At 42.9% G+C, this 20,991-nt stretch overlaps 1 protein-coding gene across 1 annotated transcript in view; it reads left to right on the forward strand.

Annotated features, from left to right (window-relative positions):
* Positions 1 to 543: 543 nt before the first annotated feature.
* Positions 544 to 20,991, forward strand: part of LOC109621475 (protein commissureless 2 homolog) — a 96,649-nt gene continuing 76,201 nt past the window's right edge. The window contains exon 1 of the mRNA XM_020075504.3: positions 544 to 1,395. Coding sequence (XP_019931063.2) covers positions 984 to 1,395 — 412 coding nt within the window. The 5' untranslated portion in view covers positions 544 to 983. The remainder of the gene's footprint in view (positions 1,396 to 20,991) is intronic.

The raw sequence follows: 20,991 nt of genomic DNA on the forward strand, positions 1-20,991 counted from the left end.
GAAAGAAGTGATTTGTTCGCCAGAAACCTTCATCCAATTCGTTGTTCTATTAACCGCGTTATTACGTCTCTGTCGTCGTCACAGTCAACAGGTGGAATCCCGTCTCATAGTTAGTAGCCAAAATAAAAACTAACATTTCCGCAATCGTTCCGCTTATCAATTTTATAAAAAGCATCATTCGCCATCGCTTTCGTAGACGCCACCTAGGTCACGTCGCCGGGATGGACTGCGACATCCAAAACACTCTCTCCACGTGGTGGAATCCACCACCACCCGATTGGGGAGAATCTCGCGAACATGCGAGGGGAAAATTGTACAATACGCATATTCTGGGGTTCTAAATTAATAGCTGAAGAATGTTATGATGCTTAGAATTTGGGAATCAGAGAGAAAGATGCACAAATAAGGTCAGTGCATTTTAAACCATCCTCTCTGTATATCAACAGATAGCCATGGGATCCCGTTCTTCGTATCACGACCAAAATGCGACAATAACGACGACGGCGACGGATTGCAACAATCGTCATCATCACAGAAAAAAAAAAACAGAGCATCTCGCAGTCGCCGTCTCCGAGGAGAGCACCGGCGGCGAACGACGAATCCAGCGAGCGCGCGCCATCAGCTGCCGCAGTACTTGCGCACATGTCGTGTTGAGAAGGCGGTATTTTACCGAACGCTCTTCCAGAAGAACGTGAAATCGTGAAGTCCGAGTCAATCTCACCGTATAGAAATAAACACAGGGAAGCGAAATCTCGCATCCGGTGGAATTCGACAAATCCGTGATATCCAATTGTGATCAGATTGCATCGTGTTGGCCGGAATTGATTGGGCGGGTAAGGTTGCACTGATTCCGGCGATAAGACGAATATCTTCGGAGTGTCCGTGGGAAGTGATAATACCTGCTACTGTTGGGTGTCAATCCAGTCTAGTGAAATAGCAAGTGAAAGCTTGAATAGATTTGTGGAAAGCGAAGAAAACCGAAAATGATAGACAGTCTAGATTCGAAAATTGAGTTCGCGATACCCAATCCCCTGGATATTGCCAAACTCATCCGCGGGAAGAACTACTCCTCGTTCTGGTCAGATCTGCACCAGCAGGAAACGGCCAGGGCCGTGGCCATGGGTTCTCTCGGGCTGGGGGTCAGTGAGCCGCTGCTGACGAGTGAATACAATGCCAGCGATTTCAACCTGTTGAGCAGTTTGCAGAGCTTCGCAGGTCGACCCGGAGCGGTTGGGTTCACTGCAGACGGAAGCGAACAGCTGCTGGATCCCACCTATGAGCGCTTCATCGGCGATGTATGGGTGGGCATCGTGCTCACGCTGATGATTCTGTCGTCGATATTTTGCATGTGTTCCTGCTTCCTGTACCACAAGTTTCGACAGTGGCAACGCAGTGGTAAGTAGGTTGCTGGATGTTTGTGTGATGTTTGGTTTTCCTATTTACGAACGCTGCTGGCTGTCGATATATCTTTTGTTATGAAGCTGTGATTATTTGCCGGAATGCTTATCGGCCTAAGGGGAGATGTCGGCGGTGGCTTGTGATCAAAGTTAATCTAATTAGTGGGAACATGCCTTTAGTCTGGGATTGTACTTTCTCTTCGGGATTATGCATATCGCCAGAGGTTTAATTATTCAACTGACGGCTATCACAGAAGTATCTATAACTATGTATGTTTGTTTTATGAAAGCTGAGAGCAACACAAACATTGTTTTTAATTTATTTCCGATATTTATCATCAGGTCTGATTATTGGGATTAAAAATTATAAGGAACAAAAAGCGGAATAACATTAAATAGAGATGACTTTTCTCAAGATCCTAGTAAAAAACGCTTCAAATATCTTAAATTTGTTTTGTCTGTGTTCCGGGCATACATGCCCCTCTGCATGTCAACATCGGATTTCTTAACAAAAATAAAAAAAGATAAGAACATTTTGACTTTAATCGAAACCCTTGCGGTTTATAGTATGTAACGAATAGTAAACTTTTCTTTATATGGAGATCATTCTTGGCAGCAACAAAACCTAGGACTATCACTATTACCAAGTTATAACATGAAATAATATGATTCAAAAGAAGCAAGTACATACATTTCTGTGACTTGCCTTTTCATAGAAGTTTATACGATCTAACAAGTACATTTTCATTGTTTATCATGTAATCTAGCATGACTCCTATTTCACAATATAAAACAAATTTACGTGGTAATTTTATTATATTACATGATATTTTATTTACTTGACGAAGTTCAACTGTTGCTGGAGCTAATTAAATGATCGCTTTTACTTCCTTGAAAATTCTTCTTGCACTTAAGTGGATTTAACAAAGGTACATTCGACAACTGTTTGGAATTAGAAAATGTGATTAGGACGGTATGACGTATGCAGATGTGTTGCATACTATAAAGAGTATTGATAGACACAATCATGCTATATAAGTGACAAAAATTCCGAATTTCGATAGAGTAAGTATTTACCAAAACTAATTGTCAGAACAAGGAAATTTGCTGTCATGCACATTACACATTCAAATTCCTGAATGGTGATTCATCAAAACTTGCTTTTATATACCACTTTGGGAGATTTGTTGTGGTAGTACTAGTGGTAGTACGCACTTTTTAAGACACCCTCACGCTATTTCATTAAGCATGAGAAGTTTTCTTCAGATGCAAGCCAACTAGATGTAAAAATTGAATTATTTTAATCCAAGTATAACTGGAATATCTGAAGAAGGGGTGAGGTAAACGCCTTATTGGAGCACAGAGAATTTATTATTGATTATATGGCATCAATCCATTAACTACCATGCGCCTCCATCACGTTCCATTTCTGGCATGAATGTAGCGTGGATCAAAAAATCATTTTTACTCTAAACAGCTCTTTTTAATCTAGTCTAGTCTAGTCTACACATATACAGTCATTCATTGAAAGAATCCTGGAAAATGAAAGAATCGACTAATTCTATCATTTTTCTTGTCATTAATAATGCTTGGAGCACATCAAAGATGTATTTCAAGCATTAAAGCGGCCAGGCCTACTGTGCAGCGTTGTTGTTTCTATTAAAGCCATAGAACGGGGTCATCTCGTACCAATCGTTCGGCATACATAGTTTGGGATATATTTGTTATTCGTTGGGAGTGACTTGGCTAAGAGGGTTAATGTACACTCCATGAGTTCTCCTAGGAAGGGACACAGGTATTTCCCCCTCGTGTCCTGGCTAATGTAAGCCTAGGTTTAAGCGCCATTACTCGCCCTTTGAAACGAAACTAAACTAAAATTGAACCCCATTAAATAATGCAACGAAACGATATTCAGTGAAACATTTGCATAAAGTATCTTTCAAAATATATAACACGATACGATCTCACCAAATTCATCCTTATGTCCATTTGATAGTGAGTTGATGTCAGTTGTTTTCAGTGATGTGCAATATCATTCGTCTACTGCTTCATGATTCAGCACCGTCACTAATTAACCCTTTTCACCATAAAGAATTAGGGCCCATATAGCCGAGGCGGTAAACGCACGGGTATTCAGCATGACCATGCTGAGGGTGACGGGTTCGATTCCCGGTCGGTCCAGGATCTTTTCGTAAAGGAAATTTCCTTGACTTCCTTGGGCATAGAGTATCTTCGTGCCTGCCACACGATATACACATGCAAAATGGTCATTGGCAGAGGAAGCTCTCAGTTAAAAACTGTGGAAGTGCTCATTGAACACTAAGCTGAGAAGCAGGCTTTGTCCCAGTGAGGACGTTACGCCAAGAAGAGAGAGAGACCATAAAGAATTATATCACAGCAAGCCGGAAACTTTTGGGACAACTGTCAATCGCTTCTGGTGCGGTGGCATCCATTCGTCAAACTACCATCAAAATGTCCTACGTAAACTTTTACTATTTCCGCTGCATAAGCAAAGCACCACTACCATATTCCTGACACTACACTTCCACGGATTCCCTCAATATTCCGCCAACTATTGAGTCCTTTTTAAACAAGTTATATTTGCGTGCCACAATGCCGCCATCCTTTATATTTATCACGGAGTATACAAGAAAGGCAAACACGAAAAACATTTCAATAACACAACCACACAGCCACCACGAAGCGGATTATACCCGGTTTTGGAAGTCTGCTATATCGAAACCGTCTTCCGAATAAAAGAACACATTACTAATTTCCCTCAGTTTCACTCGCGGATTTATTTGCAATTTCATCGGCCAAACCGAATGGCATAGACAACGAAAACCGTGACAGCGCATCAAAAATACACCCGTCCGCGCGCGCAGTTTACTACGATCTCGTTTTTGCTCCACACTGCTCTTTTTGATTCGAAACCAGATTCTATGCCTTCTCCCAAAAAATGAGCTGATATGGTTGAAAAAATGGGAGTGCACAAGCCCTTCAAATTTTTTTTATGGGAATTACTATGGGAAAAGGAAGTTTTCCATTCAATTGACCGTAGCATTTCCCCAAGTGCCCTAGAGTGTCAGTTGACCCTTGGTACTCCTAGGGGGCTGTCCACTAATTACGTAAGGGTTTATGGGGGGAGGGGGGGTTTGAGAAATCTTACGCGCCATACAAAAATATTTGGGTTCTCATACAAAAAATCTTACAAGGGGGGGGGGGGGTGTTGGTGTCGAAAAATCGTAAAATTTCCCTTACGTAATTAATGGACAGCCCCTAGGCTACTTCTCGCTCAGTCCCACCTACCAGCATGTACTTTGTCTTAGCCGCATTCACCACCAGTCCGACCTTTGCTGCTTCACGTTTCAGGCGGGTGTACTGTTCTGCCACCGTTCCAAATGTCCTAGCAATAATATCCATGTCATCCGCAAAACATACAAATTGGCTGGATTTCGTGAAGATCGTACCCCGGCTGTTGAGCCCGGCTCGTCGCATAACACCTTCCAGGGCGATGTTGAATAGTAGGCAGGAAAGTCCATCACCTTGTCGTAGTCCCCGTCGAGATTCAAATGAACTGGATAGCTCACCCGAAATCCTTACGCTGTTCTGCACACCGTCCATCGTTGCTCTTATCAGTCTAGTCAGCTTCCCGGGAAAGCTGTTCTCGTCCATAATTTTCCATAGCTCTGTGCGGTCGATACTGTCGTATGCCGCTTTGAAGTCGATGAACAGGTGATGCGTTGGGACCTGGTATTCACGGCATTTCTGGAGGATTTGCCGTACGGTGAAGATCTGGTCCGTTGTCGACCGGCCGTCGATGAAACCGGCTTGGTAACTTCCCACGAACTCATTTACTTTAGGTGAAAGACGACGGAAGATGATCTGGGATAGCACTTTGTAGGCGGCATTCAAAATGGTGATCGCTCGAAAGTTCTCACACATTAACTTGTCGCCTTTCTTGTGGATGGGACAGATTATCCCTTCCTTCCACTCCTCCGGTAGCTGTTCGGTTTCCCAGATCTTGACAACTAACTGGTGCAGACAGGTGGCCAACTTTTCCGAGCCCATCTTGATGAGTTCCGCTGCGATACCGTCCTTACAGCCGCTTTGCTGTTTTTGAGCTGGTGGATGGCATCCTTAACTTACCTCAGCGTGGGAGTTGGTTCGTTCCCGTCCTCTGCTGCACCAACATAGTCATTTCCTCCGCTGCCTTGGTCCTCCGTGCCTACATTCTCTTCGCCATTCAGGTGCTCGTCGAAGTGCTGCTTCCACCTTTCGATCACCTCACGTTTGTCCGTCAGGAGGCTCCCGTCCTTATCCCTGCAGATTTCGGCTTGCGGCACGTAGCCTTTGCGGGATGCGTTGAGCTTCTGGTAGAACTTGCGTGTTTCCTGTGAACGGCACAGCAGTTCCATTTCCTCGCACTCCGCTTCTTCCAGGCGGCGCTTTTTCTCCCGGAAGAGACGGGTCTGCTGCTTCCGCTTCTGTCTGTATCGCTCCACATTCTGTCGGGTTCCATGCTGCAGGATTACCGCCCGCGCTGCATCCTTCTCCTCCAGAACCGCTCTGCACTCCTCGTCGAACCAATCGTTTCGTCGACTCCGTTCTACGTACCCGATAGTGCTCTCAGCTGCGTTGTTGACGACTGCTTTGATTGTACTCCAGCAGTCCTCTAGAGGGGCCACATCGAGCACACCCTCGTCCGGCAACGCTGCCTCGAGATTCTGCGCGTATGCGGTGGCGACATTCGGTTGCTTCAGTCGCTCTAGATCGTACCGGGGCGGCCGCCGGTAATGTACGTTGTTAATAACGGAGAGTTTTGGGCGCAGTTTAACCATCACCAGGTAGTGATCGGAGTCGATATTAGCGCCACGATAGGTCCTGACGTCGATAATGTCGGAGAAGTGCCGTCCATCAATCAGAACGTGGTCGATTTGCGATTCCGTTTGTTGTGGTGATCTCCAGGTGTAACGATAAGGGAGGCTGTGCTGGAAGAAGGTGCTACGAATGGCCGTGTTCTTGGAGGCGGCGAAATCGATGAGGCGTAGGCCATTTTCGTTCGTCAGCTGGTGGGCGCTGAACTTTCCAATCGTCGGTCTGAATTCCTCCTCCTGGACTACCTGAGCGTTTAGATCCCCTATGGTGATCTTGACGTCGTGGTTTGGGCAGCGGTCGTACTCGCGTTCGAGCTGCGCGTAAAATGCGTCTTTGTCATCATCAGTGCTTCCGGAGTGAGGGCTGTGCACGTTTATTATGCTAATGTTGAAGAATCGGCCCTTGATTCTCAACCTGCACATTCTTTCGTCGATCGGCCACCAACCGATCACGCGCCTCTGCATGTCGCCCATCACTATAAAAGCTGTTCCCAGCTCACGTGTGTTGCCGCAACTCTGGTAGATGGTATGATTACCTCTAAACGTTCGCACCATAGATCCTGTCCAACACACCTCCTGCAGCGCAACGATTCCGAACCCGCGGTCCTTCAGTATATCGGCGAGTATGCGGGTGCTCCCGATGAAGTTGAGAGATCTGCAGTTCCACGTACCGAGCTTCCAATCGCAAGTCCCTTTTCGTCGCTGTGGTCGTCGCCATTGGTATCGGTTCGCATTCTTCTCTTGTTGATTTTCCGGTGCTAGTCTTTTTTACGGCTGGCTCGCAGGGCCTGACACCAACCCACTAACCCAGGGAGCTGGGCTTACCTTCCCGGAAGCTACGGGTTCTGCATTGGCATTTCCTCCAACTACAGTGCTAAATAGCTAGGCTCGAGCGCCAGTCTTCGCCGGGGGTGGTGTTTTTAATGGGCGCCCAGGAGATAATATTTTACCTGAGCTTCCACCCCCAGGTTTGAGATAGAATCGCCTTGGAATATACCTCTCCTCATGTTGAGAGTTCTGTACCGCAATGCAGCTGTTCCCTTGGTATGTAAGTTGTAGATAGGTGCTCCACAGTGTGCTGTGGTAGCCTGATGACGTTCCTGTCTACGTGGTACAACTGCAGTACCTTCAGAAGGTACGAGTGTGGTACTAAGTCGTACGCCATGCTCTAAAAGGTAAAAGGTTCCTCTGCATTTCGATGGCACGAGCCAAAATGACTACATCCATGATAACCTGATTTTTGCAGCCTTTCAAGGTTTTGCGACACCCTTTTTGTTCTTCAGTCATCACGTTGTTGACATCGCAGTGGTCTTGTATCCTCCTCACTATTACCGACGACAGCACCTTGTACAGACTTGAAAGACACGTTATTGGTCTGTACTTTGCTGGATCAGCTGTGTTATCGTCATTGGGCAGAAGATGGGGTGGGGTCTTCTAGTACCATGTTAGTAGTATCCCACCATCCACCCTTGGACCATCGCGAGTTTTTATACCACAAATTTCGTTTCGCAATCGTTTTGCAAGAGCACTCAACCACTTGTACATAGCTGTCGAGAATCTTAGTAATGTTGATGTACAAATGCATAATGGTTATTGGTAGAAAAATATACATTTATTTGTTCAACATCATTAAGACAAGACATAATCAACAATAGTACGCCACAATACTCGGTTTGTGGCTTCCGCTCTCCATCCTCGGTCGCGCTCAATGCTCTTCAGGTCACGCTCCACCTGGTCCGCCCATCGGGCTCTCTGCGCTCCACGCCTTCTTGTGCCAACCGGATCAGTTGCAAACACCAGCTTTGCAGGGTTGTTGTCCGGCATTCTTGTAACATGCCCTGCCCACCGTATCCTTCCGGCTTTGGCCACCTTCTGGATGCTGGGTTCGCCGTAAAGTGCAGCGAGCTCGTGGTACATCCTTCTCCGCCACACACCGTTCTCCTGCACGCCGCCGAAGATCGTCCTTGGCAAGCGTCGATCAAAAACTCCGAGTGCTTGCAGGTCCTCCTCGAGCATCGTCCATGTCTCGTGACCGTAGAGGACCACCGGTCTTATTAGCGTCACAGAGAACAGACATCCAAGTCCAGTTCCGAAACTGTGTAAGGAATTTAACGACCATTTGAAATCGGCAACACAAGTGGCAATAGCGTGGCGCTGCAATCGGTTAATTTCTCATACTAATTTAATTCACCACTTGAAATGTTTCAATTCACCACTGACTGTGGCAATATGGTGTTTGGCGGCGTTAGTGTTGTCATCGTGTATTGGTTTGCAACCTTACTCAAGTGAAGATTCAAATCCTTACACAACTTTCTGAATGAAATTTGTTCTAGCCTGGATATCTGTTCTCTGTGTTAGCGTTTTGTACATGGCGCATTTGGTGCGTGGGTGAATCTTTTTGGACCGCAGCTTCTGCTGGTGCCCGTGAGCCTACTACTTCCGCTGATGATGTACCTTTGAATTCCCGAATTCGTAGAAAAAGCTCTCCGTAAATAACTGTGGAAGTGCTCAGAGAATACTAAGCTGAGAAACAGGCTTTGTTCCAAAGCGTTTCGCCAAGAGGAATAAATATCTTAAAGTTGGGCTCTGTCGTACTTTTTCTTGCAAATTTTAAATTATTCATCGCGTACCATTCGGGAACAACTCATTGTAACACACGTCACTTTAAATTCAATTCGCAGCCTACATAACGGTTCACATCAATTCACACATGGCTCGCCGCGGCCCAGTCCAGTCCCGAGTCCGGTCCGGACGGGTCGTTCAGCCCTTCCTCGTGAAATATTTTTCCCATCATTTGCCGATTGGCCGATCAGCTCCGCCGCACGTTCTACAGCCGCATTTTAGTCTCTCTCTGTATACCGCAGTTCCCATATGGGCATGCGAAACCAGTTCCAATCAGGCATAAATAATTTCGTGTCGAAGAACTTCCGCGTCTGTCTCTCCGTCTTCTATAAGTATGGCTCCCCCATAAAGAATTATTGCTCAAACTGCTTTGGCTGGCTGGCGAGCGCTGTTTGTTGTTGTCGTCGGTTCATAAATGTTAGTGGTATTATCATTTATCGTCATCGTTGTCGGTTTTTCGATGATCGCCGTTCTGTTTGCGTAGAACCGGATAATCGCGTTGCGTTTGCTCTTTCTCTGATGATGGTCTCTCTCTTGTTGTTGTTGTTGAATCTCGTCGCACCGCCGCCTCGCAACGCATAAGGAGGGTCAACTGACCTTGACTCGTATCAGGCCGGTATCTCTTCACGTGGCGATCGATCGATCGATTCCTATTACCTATAGCCAGTCAGTCGATGTGAACTCGAAGGTGGTCGCGAGGTGCTTAAGTAAGTGATCGTTACGATCACTGACTGTATGCTAAGAGGTGCTCTCTCGCTACTCGTACGAGAAGGTACTTGGGCTAATCGGTAATTATCGATTTACCGGTTATGAGGGAGTCGACTAGCAGTCGATTGCTTCTCGTTTCAGATTATTGATGAGCCGTCTGTGTTTCTACCGGGCAAAGCAATGTAGTGGGGTTAACGATCGCGATAATGTTAGTTTGTGTGAGTGTTTTTTTACTCTTTGTTTATTCGACCTTCTGCTCCTAGCGGTAATATGGGAGATTTTGCACGGCTCTGGAATGTTTGATTGTGTAATGGATGCAGGAAATTCAAACTTTGTATGGAGAAGTATTTAAAACTCTATAAGAATATGCTTTTATGCAACTCAGTATCATAATTTATTTTTATATAACTCATGTTGGTATCATAATGGCCATTTTTTCCGAACTGATTCATTATGCAACTGAAATGAGTTTACTATTACTTTGCAAAAGTGAAGTATTAGTGAAGTGTTTTTAAATTAAACTAGAGTCTGAAATGAGTTGCATAATGAAACATAGTTGCATAATGTTCATAATGCAACTCATTTGGGTTGCATTATGAATTGAATATTATGTAACTAAAATGAGTTGTATAATAAAAAAATCATTGCATAACATTTTGTATGTGACTCGTTGCAAAACTCGATTTTTTCAGCACTCTTCGTATTTATCCAACTCGGAAAGCCTCGTTGGATAAATGTACGACTCGTGCTGAAAAAATCAACTTTTTGCAACTCGTTACATAAATAACTATTATCGAACTATCAAATGCTGACGCAATATTTCGATATGTTTAGTTTTCTGGTTTTCTTAAGTATATTACTTTGCCCATTACGTGCTGCTGATATGCTGATTGCACTCTACATATAAGAGCACAGATTTCAGTCTGAAAAACGGTGCAGAGTCTACCAAGTGAATAAGACCGATGTAGCCTTAGCTAACGAGAGTAGACATCAGCACTTGCTCGACCTTTTAAGGACAAACGTCTTGAAATCCCGCTTCAACAGTGCATCAGAACTTCAGACGCACAAATCTCAGGAAGCAAGCTTCAAACAACAGTGCATTTTATTATTCTGCTCATTTGTAATAAACTTGAAATAAGAAGCTCAGGTGCGCTGGTTTTGTTTACGAAGAGATTTGTGCCCTCGAAATCGTGAGTAGGTGCCAAAGTCGGCCATTTTGGAATTCTAACAAGTCTGTCCTTAAAAGGGAGCCATCAGAGTAACATACAACTCCGACTGGAATTCTTCTCTCCTTATCACTAGATGTCCACTTTTTTCGAGAAAGAAATCTCGTGAAAAATGTTCTAGGTATATGAAAAATTTCAAACAATTGTAAGCAAGAACAACTTTGTCCCAATTCAGGGGAAAGCTTCAGACGTCGCCATTAAGCACATCCATTGGAGATGGCCTGATTTTTATTGGATTGTTCTCACTTCGCCATTTTGCAACAATACAAGACATCCATAAACAACAGTTGTGTAAGTTTTGCTGAAGGTTTGCCGGCATTTTTCGGAGGCAATATAAACTTTCCTTATTCTGAACTCAATATGAGGTGTCCAGGAAAGCTTGGAATGGTCGAAGGGACGCAAAGGCTGACCCGAAATTCCATAAAAGTGGGGACAAGACTCCCCCTTGGGGGCATCAACAAACACTCAATTTCCTAATCGCTACTTGACGTAATATCGAGAAGAGATGAGCATCTGGTAAATCTTATTTTGAATCATTTGGGGTATACCATGACTCCGTGCGGCTTCCAACATTGTATCGAAAGACACGTTGTCGAAAGCACCCCTGATATCTATGAAAACACCCAAACAAGATTATTTTTGAGTGATTGTTTTTTTAATATCGTAAACAACTTTGTGTAAAAAAAAGTCACAGTTGACTTACCAGATTGATTAGTTCACATGAAGAGGCATGCTAGCCAAATGAATATCACGGATGTGATGATTGTTAATGCATTCTAAGTATTTCAGAAGAAAAGAGGTCAAACTGATAAGCCTGAAACTCTTTGCATCTCCATACGACGAAAGACCCACTTTCGGAATAAACTCTACAGTAATATCCCGCAAAGATTTGGGAATATAGTCCGTAGCAAAACGGCACAAAAGTAATTTTTCAAAACATGTTTGTAATACAGGTTGGTTCCGTTTATGTTACTATCCGATTTCGTCAACATTCAAATTTTTATCAAAACTTTTCCCTCGAATACTAGTTATAAATAGTTTAACACATGGCATTCATGAATGACTTAGAAGTTACCGCTCATAACGACATAAAAGACATATGTGCCACAGCAGTAACACATTCATTCACATATTTATTCATTTTATTCACATTTTCAATAAAAAAAACCTCTCGAGGATCTTTTGGAGGAATTCACAAGGAACTCACGGAGGAATTAGCTGGAAACTTCTGGAGGAATTCTCGAGGAACTCGTAGAGAAATTTTCGAGCAAACCCTGGAGGAATACCAAAGCAACTCTTGGAGGAATTCCCGAGGAACTCCCGGAGAAAAAATTCCAGAGGAACCCCTGGAAATATTTCCAAAGAACTCCTGTAGGAATTACCGAGGAACTCCTGGAGTAATACCCGAGGAACTCTTGAAGCACTTCCCGAGATATTCCTGGAGGAATTCCCGAGGAACTCCAGTAGGAATTCCCTAGAAAATTCAGCAGAAATTCCCGTGGAAATCCAGGAGGGATTCCCGAGTAAATGTTGGAGAAATCTCCGAAGAACTCCACGAAGAATTCCCGAGGAACTCCTGGAGAAATAATTCCAGAGGAACCCCTGGACATTACCGAGGAACTCCTTGAGTAATTCCCGCGGAACTCCTGGAGCAATTCCCGTGATACTCCTGGTAGAATTCCCGGGGAACTCCAATAGGAATTCTTAAGGAAATCCAGCAAAATTCCCGGGGAAATCCAGGAGGAATTCCCGAGAAAATGTTGGAGAAATTTTCGAAGAACTCCACGAAGAATTCCCGAGGAACTCGAAGAGAATTTCCCGAAAAACTTCTTGAGGATCTCTAAGAGGAATTTCCGAGGGAATCCTGGAAGAACCTCCGTAGAACTCCTGTATCTATTCCCGAGGAACTCCTGGAATTATTTCTGGGGAACTTCCACAGCATTTCACGGGGAAGTCCTGGAGGAACTCCCGGAAGCAGTCTCGAGGAAATCCAGAAGGAATTCGTGGAGGAATTCCCGAGGAACTCCTGGAGCAAATCCCGAGGAACTCCTGGAGCAATTCCCAGGGAACTCCTGGAGCAACTCCTAAAGAACTACTGGAACGATTCCCGAGGATCTCCTGGAGCAATTCCAGAGACACTCCTAGAGATATTTCCGGGGAACTCCTGCAGGAATTCCCGAGGAGCTCGCAGAGCAATTCCCGAGTAACTCCTGGAGCAATTCCCAAGAAGCTCCTGGAGCAAATTCCGAAGAACTCCTGGAGGAAATCCTGAGGAACTGCTGGAATCAGGGATGTTTTCGATCACCTGGCAATCGTTTGACTCATTTGTCCATAACTCAGTTCAGAAGCCTAATATTGAAATGTGGTGTTCGGCAAAGTTGTAGATTAATGTTTTCCCTACAATTATCACCAAAGACGCCATATTCTAACTCTTATATATACGGCGCTTGAGCGCTAGTATCACCTACTCATAGTAAACGATCGAAAAATCCGATCGTTTAGTATGAGTAGGTGGTACTAACGCTTTTAAGCGGTAAATATTAGAGTTAGAATATGGCGTCCTTGGTGATAATTGAAGGAAAAACACTAATTTACAACTTTGCCGAACACCACATTTCAATATTAGGATTCTGAACTGAGTTAAGGACAAATTAGTCAAACGATTGCCAGGTGATCGAAAACATCCTTGGCTGGAATAATTCCCGAGGAACTCCTGGAGCAATTCCAGTGACAATCCTAGAGATATTTTCGGAGAACTCCTGGTGGAATACTCTAGCAACTTCTGCAGAAATTCCCGAATAATTCCTGGAGGAATTCCCGGGGAACTCCAGGAGGAATACCCGGGGAATTCCTGGAGCAATTCTTGAAGAACTTCTGGAAGAAATCCCGATGAACTTCTGGCGGAATTCTCGAGGAACTTAGGGAGAACGTTTCGTGTAACTCTCAGAGGAAGTTTTTGGAAAATTCTGGGGAAATTTCTAAGGAAATCCTGTAGGGGTTTTGCATGAATACTGGTGGGAATTTTTGGAATAACTATGGAGTTATTTCGAAAGAAATCTTATATAAATTTAAAGAAAAAATCTGTAGGGATTCTTCCACAAATGAAGAGATTACTGATCATCTGCTCATCATTGCTAGCCGACATTAACATCCACGCATCGTATCGTCGGTTAAGAAATTGAGGATTCTGAGGATTGCTGCCAATGAAGTTTTTGACGTGTATGACTTCGGAGTATTTAGGATTACATTCAAAATAGCTCTTAAGGACCTGTGATAGTTTTTAAGAATCAGTCTGTGCAGCATTTGCTGGAGATGTAGTGACATAAATAAATCTTCTAAAGGAATTTGAAGGAAATTCCTGATACAATTCACTGGGATCATCTGAATGAATTTCCGTGGACTGCTCCCGGGAAACGAAAAAATAAAATTGGGAAATTGTTGGAAAAAAATCACGGGAAGGGATTTCCGAGTAACTCCTGAATGAATTTCTTGGATATTGCTGAGAGAGTTTCCTGGTGAACTTGTAAAGGAAGGTAGCTATCGACTGAGGGATCTGAAAACCTGGGACGATTTTCGGCTCGGCAGTCACAATTGCAATCAAATGATCAGATATTATCGTAATAATCATCGAAACGTCGAATAAAGGAAAATATCTGATCGTTTGATTGCAATTGCGACTGTCAAGCTGAAAATCGCCCAAAGTTTGTAAAGGAATCGTCGATGAAATCCTGGTAGATTTCCCGGGTAAATCTTAGAAAAAATCCTTGAGATTCGACAAGTGCAATGCTGTTTGCTGCCCACTCAATCGATTCAAAACTCAAAGCTTGCGTAGTAACATTTAAATGTTCAAAAAGGATGTATCGATGGTCAAATAAAGAGTTTTCGTCTAATACATGCCAATTGGCAACTAGCGGAAGGCCTTTTGAATTGCAGTATGCGATAACATGTTTGAAATCTAAAGGGGATAGTTCATCATGCGGTAACTAAACCTAGCAATAGACGTATTTCTAGTTGATATTCCCAACAGATACTTTAATTATAACAGCAGATGCATAGTTCATAGTCGAGTGTAGCGACAATTGCGTTGTTGACAAGCACACATCCTCGAGGCATGACACGCGAGTTTGTCATTTTGTTTTTACTGAAAATAGCAAACGCCGGGTTCACAAGGTTTCCTTGATAAAAATTCTCCCTATGAAAGTAAGGTTCTTAGACTAAAACCACTTAGGCTACAGAATTTTGCGTAAGGCTGCAAAGATTGATCGTTGCTATTCTTTTATGCAAAAGATTGATCTATCCTACCCGTAGTCACTTCCCAAACTTGGCAAGACTAAACACGTTTCAATCAGAGCACAAAAAAGAACAGCAGCAAGAAAACCAGATCGGTATCGGTAGGAAAACGCTAAAGGCAAGGTTGCACAGAATACACTGTGTAAATCGCATAGTATACGATACCATATAGGTGAAAATTGAAACGAATCAATGGCTTCTTCATAATCCCGCCCTTATTAAGCCTCAAGTTAATATTGATGATCAACTTCATACAAGCCCGAACAACCGTCAGATTTTATCATCGTCTGTATGTTGGATTCACCATAGAATTCATAAAGCTTTTGGTTCATCATTCGCCTTCTATTCTGGTTTGCAAATGAAAGTACTTCTGGTAGAGAACTTCGATCATGCAACATCCGATCGACGTCAATCCTCGATTCGTGTCATATCGGTTATTCCCATGTACACCATTTACAATACATACCATGTACTTCTTCATCGATCCAAACAAGCCCTCCTCATTACGGTCAGTAAATGCCGGCAGCTCATTACGAAGTGTTACAACGCGGCTCCATCCATGTGATAATTACGTCGCACATCAATGAAGGCGACCACGCTAGCGCTGACGAAGATGCTGTACGACGACGACAGGGCACCACAAGATTTGCTTGTCTCATTTCCAGTGCCAGCGCGAAATTCACATCACACAATCGATGATGATTGTGTTTGTATGTTTATTACGAAACCTAATTAGATTAGCACTATCGTGTGGATTGCTGGCGTGGATGCTGCGCACAACAACGGAAGAACTAAATAATTTGCAAATACTGAAAGCAACTGATTGATACCGTTGGGGTACGGCCAATAATGGCTCTAATCAAATGAGTGCACTCCTTCGAACTATGTACAATATTGTAAGGAATATTTCTCGTTTGAATAAGCCGCGTCATGCAGCCTTGATCTGGTTGACAGTGGTTGGGTATGTAGAAGGTTCGAATTACTGTCCAGGTGCCAGTTGCTCACATGATTCTCAATCAGCGAAAGTACACAATGAGATTTGTACATGTTAAATTTCGGACACCTAGCTGAATCATGATTCGCACTTTTCCAGACATGAAAAAAATGCTTTGAACTGCTATTTTGGGGATTTTGTAAATTTTGTTGAGTTTTGCGACACTTTCAAACCTGAGAAAGCAAAGAATTGGATGTAGCAGTCGAGGTACGATTTTTAACAGATCTGGTGATTTTTTTTTGCTTCCGGTAATTCTAGAAAAAGTACTAGTAGCTGAAAATTTTTATGATTTTGCCAATCACTAGTTTACAAAATAAAACGAAAGTCGTGAACTACTGTCAACGACCAAAGTTTTTGAAGCATAATTTAGCACTGACTTCGAAAACGTGTTTCAAAAATTTTTAAGTAGATCAGTTTTTGACGTTTAGCTCAATATCAAGTTTTACAACTTTTTAAAATATGGAATTTAATAAAATTTAAATATCTTGCGTTTTGTTCAACCAATTTTAAATCTTTTTCCATAAATTAAAAGCTGAATATAATACCATTCGATCATCTGAATGCAGGTTTTACGTCAGATTGATGAAATTCAAGATATTGGCGAGTTTTGGGGATGATCTCCTTAAATTTTAGCAAAAATTCCAAAAATTTATGAAGAAATGTATTTTTTCAATAAAAAAAAAACAATTTAAAAATTCTTTCTCATCGTTTATTTGACATGCCATATGTGGGTGAGTTACAGTAAAAAATTCAGCTCAATCGGAGCATTGATTACGGAGAGTGAGATTTGTGAAGTGAGCGACTTTGTTTAAAAATAGAACAAAAATCGATTTCAAATCATCAACCTTGTATGGAAAGTCGAAAAAATGGTCACTCTACTGTAATTTTTTTCCTTCACGTTTTCGAACTCAGGACATGATTCTACACCGAAAACGATCATCAGCTTACCGAGTTCAAAAGTGCTGTAAACTAGTGTAATTGTAAATGTCCAAATTTCACCATTTATCTACGCCGTACCGATCATCCTGCCGCAGGTGCGTCGTTGAATGCGATGTCTCAGGCGACATTTCAATTAGCACATCGCCCAGTCCGGATCAATGTCCACACGGAAACAGTCTGCTTTGCCGTTTCGTTCATATGATTCAACCGGGCAGCCACAGTCGATAGCACATTTCCCTGCACTTTGCAGTTATCATTTGCATGGTCACTACTGCGTCTGCAACAACACCTGCTGACGTCATATGCAGGTACATTGTTCTGGATATTCCATCCTGCATCAGCAGATGCCTTCACTTTCGGTTCAGAAATTTCGTTTATCTCAGCCGGACCATCTCGATTACTGTGCAGTGCATCTGACCTGGTCTGGTGGACCGCAGTTTTTTGTTCTTTTGGAATAAATTTCCGAAACAACGGCCGTCGACCGTCGCTGGTTGGCTGGCTGCCTCGAGTTGGTTTCCTTTTTCTGGCTTGGAACGAAGAACCACAACAGCGCGGCGAAAGGAAACGTGGAGATCATGCCCGGCTGATTATAGGGGTTCGAGTTTCTCGTTTCAAAGGGATCGGCACCAGCTTTCCCGGGGGCTCGTCTCGTCGTCCGTTCATGACAAGCGGACACAGAACAGAATAATAAAGAATTCGGGACCCACTGAACACAGGAATAATGAAGCATACCGGGGAAACGTGGCTCAACAAAAACAAAAGCCCTAAATTATGATGGCACTCGCGCCCTGCCACGAGGGACGCACATAAAATTATAATGAGTTTCGATTTCAATGTTTTGTATGTAATTTAATATATTTGTATCGAATACTAATGATTTCAAATAACTTAAATATTATTATATGTCTCATGCACACTTCGCTTTTCTCTATAAGGTTCTTGGCGTTACGTTCTCACTAGACAAAGCCTGATTCTCAGCTTAGTGTTCTATAAGCAGTTCCACAATTATTAACTGAAAGCTTCCTCTGCCAATGACAATTTTGCATGTCGTAGACAACTTTCTCAACTCTCAGCTCTGTCACGACTTTGGTATACGTGTGCGACCCCTACTCTATTCTTCAAACTTTTAAACAAAAGCACTAGGCAAAAGTCGTCAATACATCGTTTCTTGATTACACGCTTCTGATCTGAGAAAACAGCAAGTGAGTGTAACTCTTTGCGAATGAGTGTTTCCATCCCTGCCGTTGAGTTAAATTTTCCTTGCAAGCACAAGAACAACATTGGCAGATTCAGTTGTCAAAATGGACGTGCTCTGCTTTTAACTAGTGCTGGATTGGGAAACTGTTTTTTATCGTTTGACAATCAGTTGATATCGCTTTTCGAAAGTGACACAATACAGTCCTAAAGTAAGGTTCAGTCAATTAGCCCTTACCTGCTAAGCAGTGCATCACTCAACCTCAGTTGATCTCATTTCTTTGTAGCTTCGAATGCATTCGAATAATGTTTGATGAAAATGATTAACATTGCTTATGTTTCACTTCGACCGCCTCTAATTATATTATCGTCGTAACGTCAAGGAATTCCAAATTGGTCGATATTGCTCCATGTGAAAATCTATGGAAACATTTAGGAGAGGCTTGCCTTTTTTAAGGGATAATGAGCCCGGAACTTTTAGTTGATAATATGCAAAAAGTCACTGTGTTAAATGCTGATTCACAGGGAAATTCCCAATAAATTCAAAAGAAAGTATGTATATCTCACGATTTAGTCGCATATTCATCTACAAAAATTTTAGTGAACCAATCATAAATTTTAGTAATTCTTTTGTATCTTTATAGAGTCCTTAGAGGATTCCCTGGAGGAATCCCTTTAAAAACCCATGAAGAAGTTCCTATGGGAATGACTAGTACAATTCTAGAGGAATTCCCCAAAAATCCCTGAAACAATCACTAAAACTTAAAAAAATTCCTGAAGAAATGTCTGGACAAGTTTATGTAGAAATTTTAAAGAAATTCCTGAAGATTCTTATGTAGGAATTCCTGGCGGAACGCCTAAAGGAATCACTGGAGCTCCTGGAGAAATGCTCGGTGGAATCCCTGGATAAATTCCTGAAGAAATCCCTGGAGAAAGTCCTGAAGGAATCCCTGGAGGAATCCTGAAGAAATCTCTAGATGAATTTCTAAAGGGACCCTTGGAGGAATTCCTGAAAGAATATCTGGAGGAATTTCTGAAGAGATCTATGGAAGAATTTCTGGAGGAATTTCTGGAGGAATTTCTGGAGGAATTCCTGGAGGAATTTCTGGAGGAATTCCTGGAAGAATTTCTGGAGGAATTCCTGGAGGAATTTCTGGAGGAATTCCTGGAGGAATTTCTGGAGGAATTCCTGGAGGAATTTCTGGAGGAATTCCTGGAGGAGTTTCGGGAGGAATTCCTGGAGGAATTTCGGGAGGAATTCCTGGAGTAATTTCTGGAGGAATTCCAGAAGAAATTCTTTAAGAAATTGCTGAAGAAATCCCTGGAGGAATTCCTGAAGAAGCGCCTGAAGAAATCACCTGGAAAAAATTCTCGATGGAATCCCTGGAGAAAATATTAAAGGAATTTCGGGAGGATTTCTGAAGGAATCTCTGTTGGAACTCCTAAAGGAATCTCTGGAGTAATTCCTGAAGAAATCCTAGGAGGAATTGTTGAAGCAATCCCTGGAAGAGTTCCTGAATGCTTGGAGAAACCTTTAAAGTAATCCCTGGAGAAATTCCTAACGGATTCCTTGAAGGGATTTCTAGAGGAATCCATGGAGGAATTCCTGAACGAATCTCTGGAAGAATTACTGAAAACATCTCTGGAGGAATTTCAGGAGGAATTTCTGGAGGAATTCCTGGAGGATCTCCTGGAGGAATATCAGGAGGAGTTCCCGGAGGAATTCCTATGGAGCAATCCCTTTGAGGAATTCCTTGAGGAATTCCTGGACGAAACCTTTGAGGAATTCCTGCAGGAATCTCTGGAGAAATGCTTGGATGAATTGCTGGAGGATTCCTTGGAGGAATTCCTGGAAGAATCCCTAGAGGAATTCCTGGAGAAGCGCCTGAAGAAATCACTGGATGATTTCCTGGCGGAATTTGTGATTGATCTCCTGGAAAAATTCGCGATAAAATCTCTGGAGGAATTCTTAAAGGAATTCCTGGAGGAATTCGTATGGAGAAATTCCTGGAGGAACTCCTGGAGGAATTCCTGGAGGAATTTCTGGAGGAATTCCTGGAGGAATTTCTGGAGGAAATCCTGGAGGAATTTCTGGAGGAATTCCTGGAGGAATTTCTGGTGGAATTCCTGGAAGAATTTCTGGAGGAATTCCTGAGGGAATTTCTGGAGGAATTTCTGGAGGAATTTCTGGAGGAATTTCTTGAGGAATTCCTGAGATAATTTCTGGAGGAAATCCTGAAGGAATTTCTGGAGGAATTCCTATGGAGGAATTCTTGGAGGAATTCCTGCAGGAATTCCTGGAGGAATCCCTGGAGGAATGCCTGCAGGAATCCCTGCAGAAATTCCAGAAGAATTTCCTTAAGACATTGCTGAAGAAATCCCTGGAGGAATTCCTGAAGAAGCGCCTGAAGAAATCACCTTGTGGATGCTGTCGACTGGTGATTTTGTACCTGGGGGTTTTCGGCCTTGCAAGGCCGAAAACCCCCAAGAAGAAATCACCTGGAAAAAATTTCCGATGAAATCCCTGGAGAAAATCTTAAAGGAATTTCGGGAGGATCCCTGTTGGAACTCCTTAAGGAATCCCTGGAGTAATTTCTGAAGAAATCCTTTGAGGAATTGCTGAATCAATCCCTGGAAGAATTCCCGAATGCTTGGAGAAACTTTTAAAGTAATCCCTGGAGAAATTCCTAAAGGAATCCTTGATGGAATTTCTGGATGAATCTATGGAGGAATTCCTGAACAAA

Source organism: Aedes albopictus, chromosome 3 (genome assembly GCF_035046485.1).
Source record: "Aedes albopictus strain Foshan chromosome 3, AalbF5, whole genome shotgun sequence".
In the NCBI taxonomy this organism is placed as follows: Eukaryota; Metazoa; Arthropoda; class Insecta; order Diptera; family Culicidae; genus Aedes; species Aedes albopictus.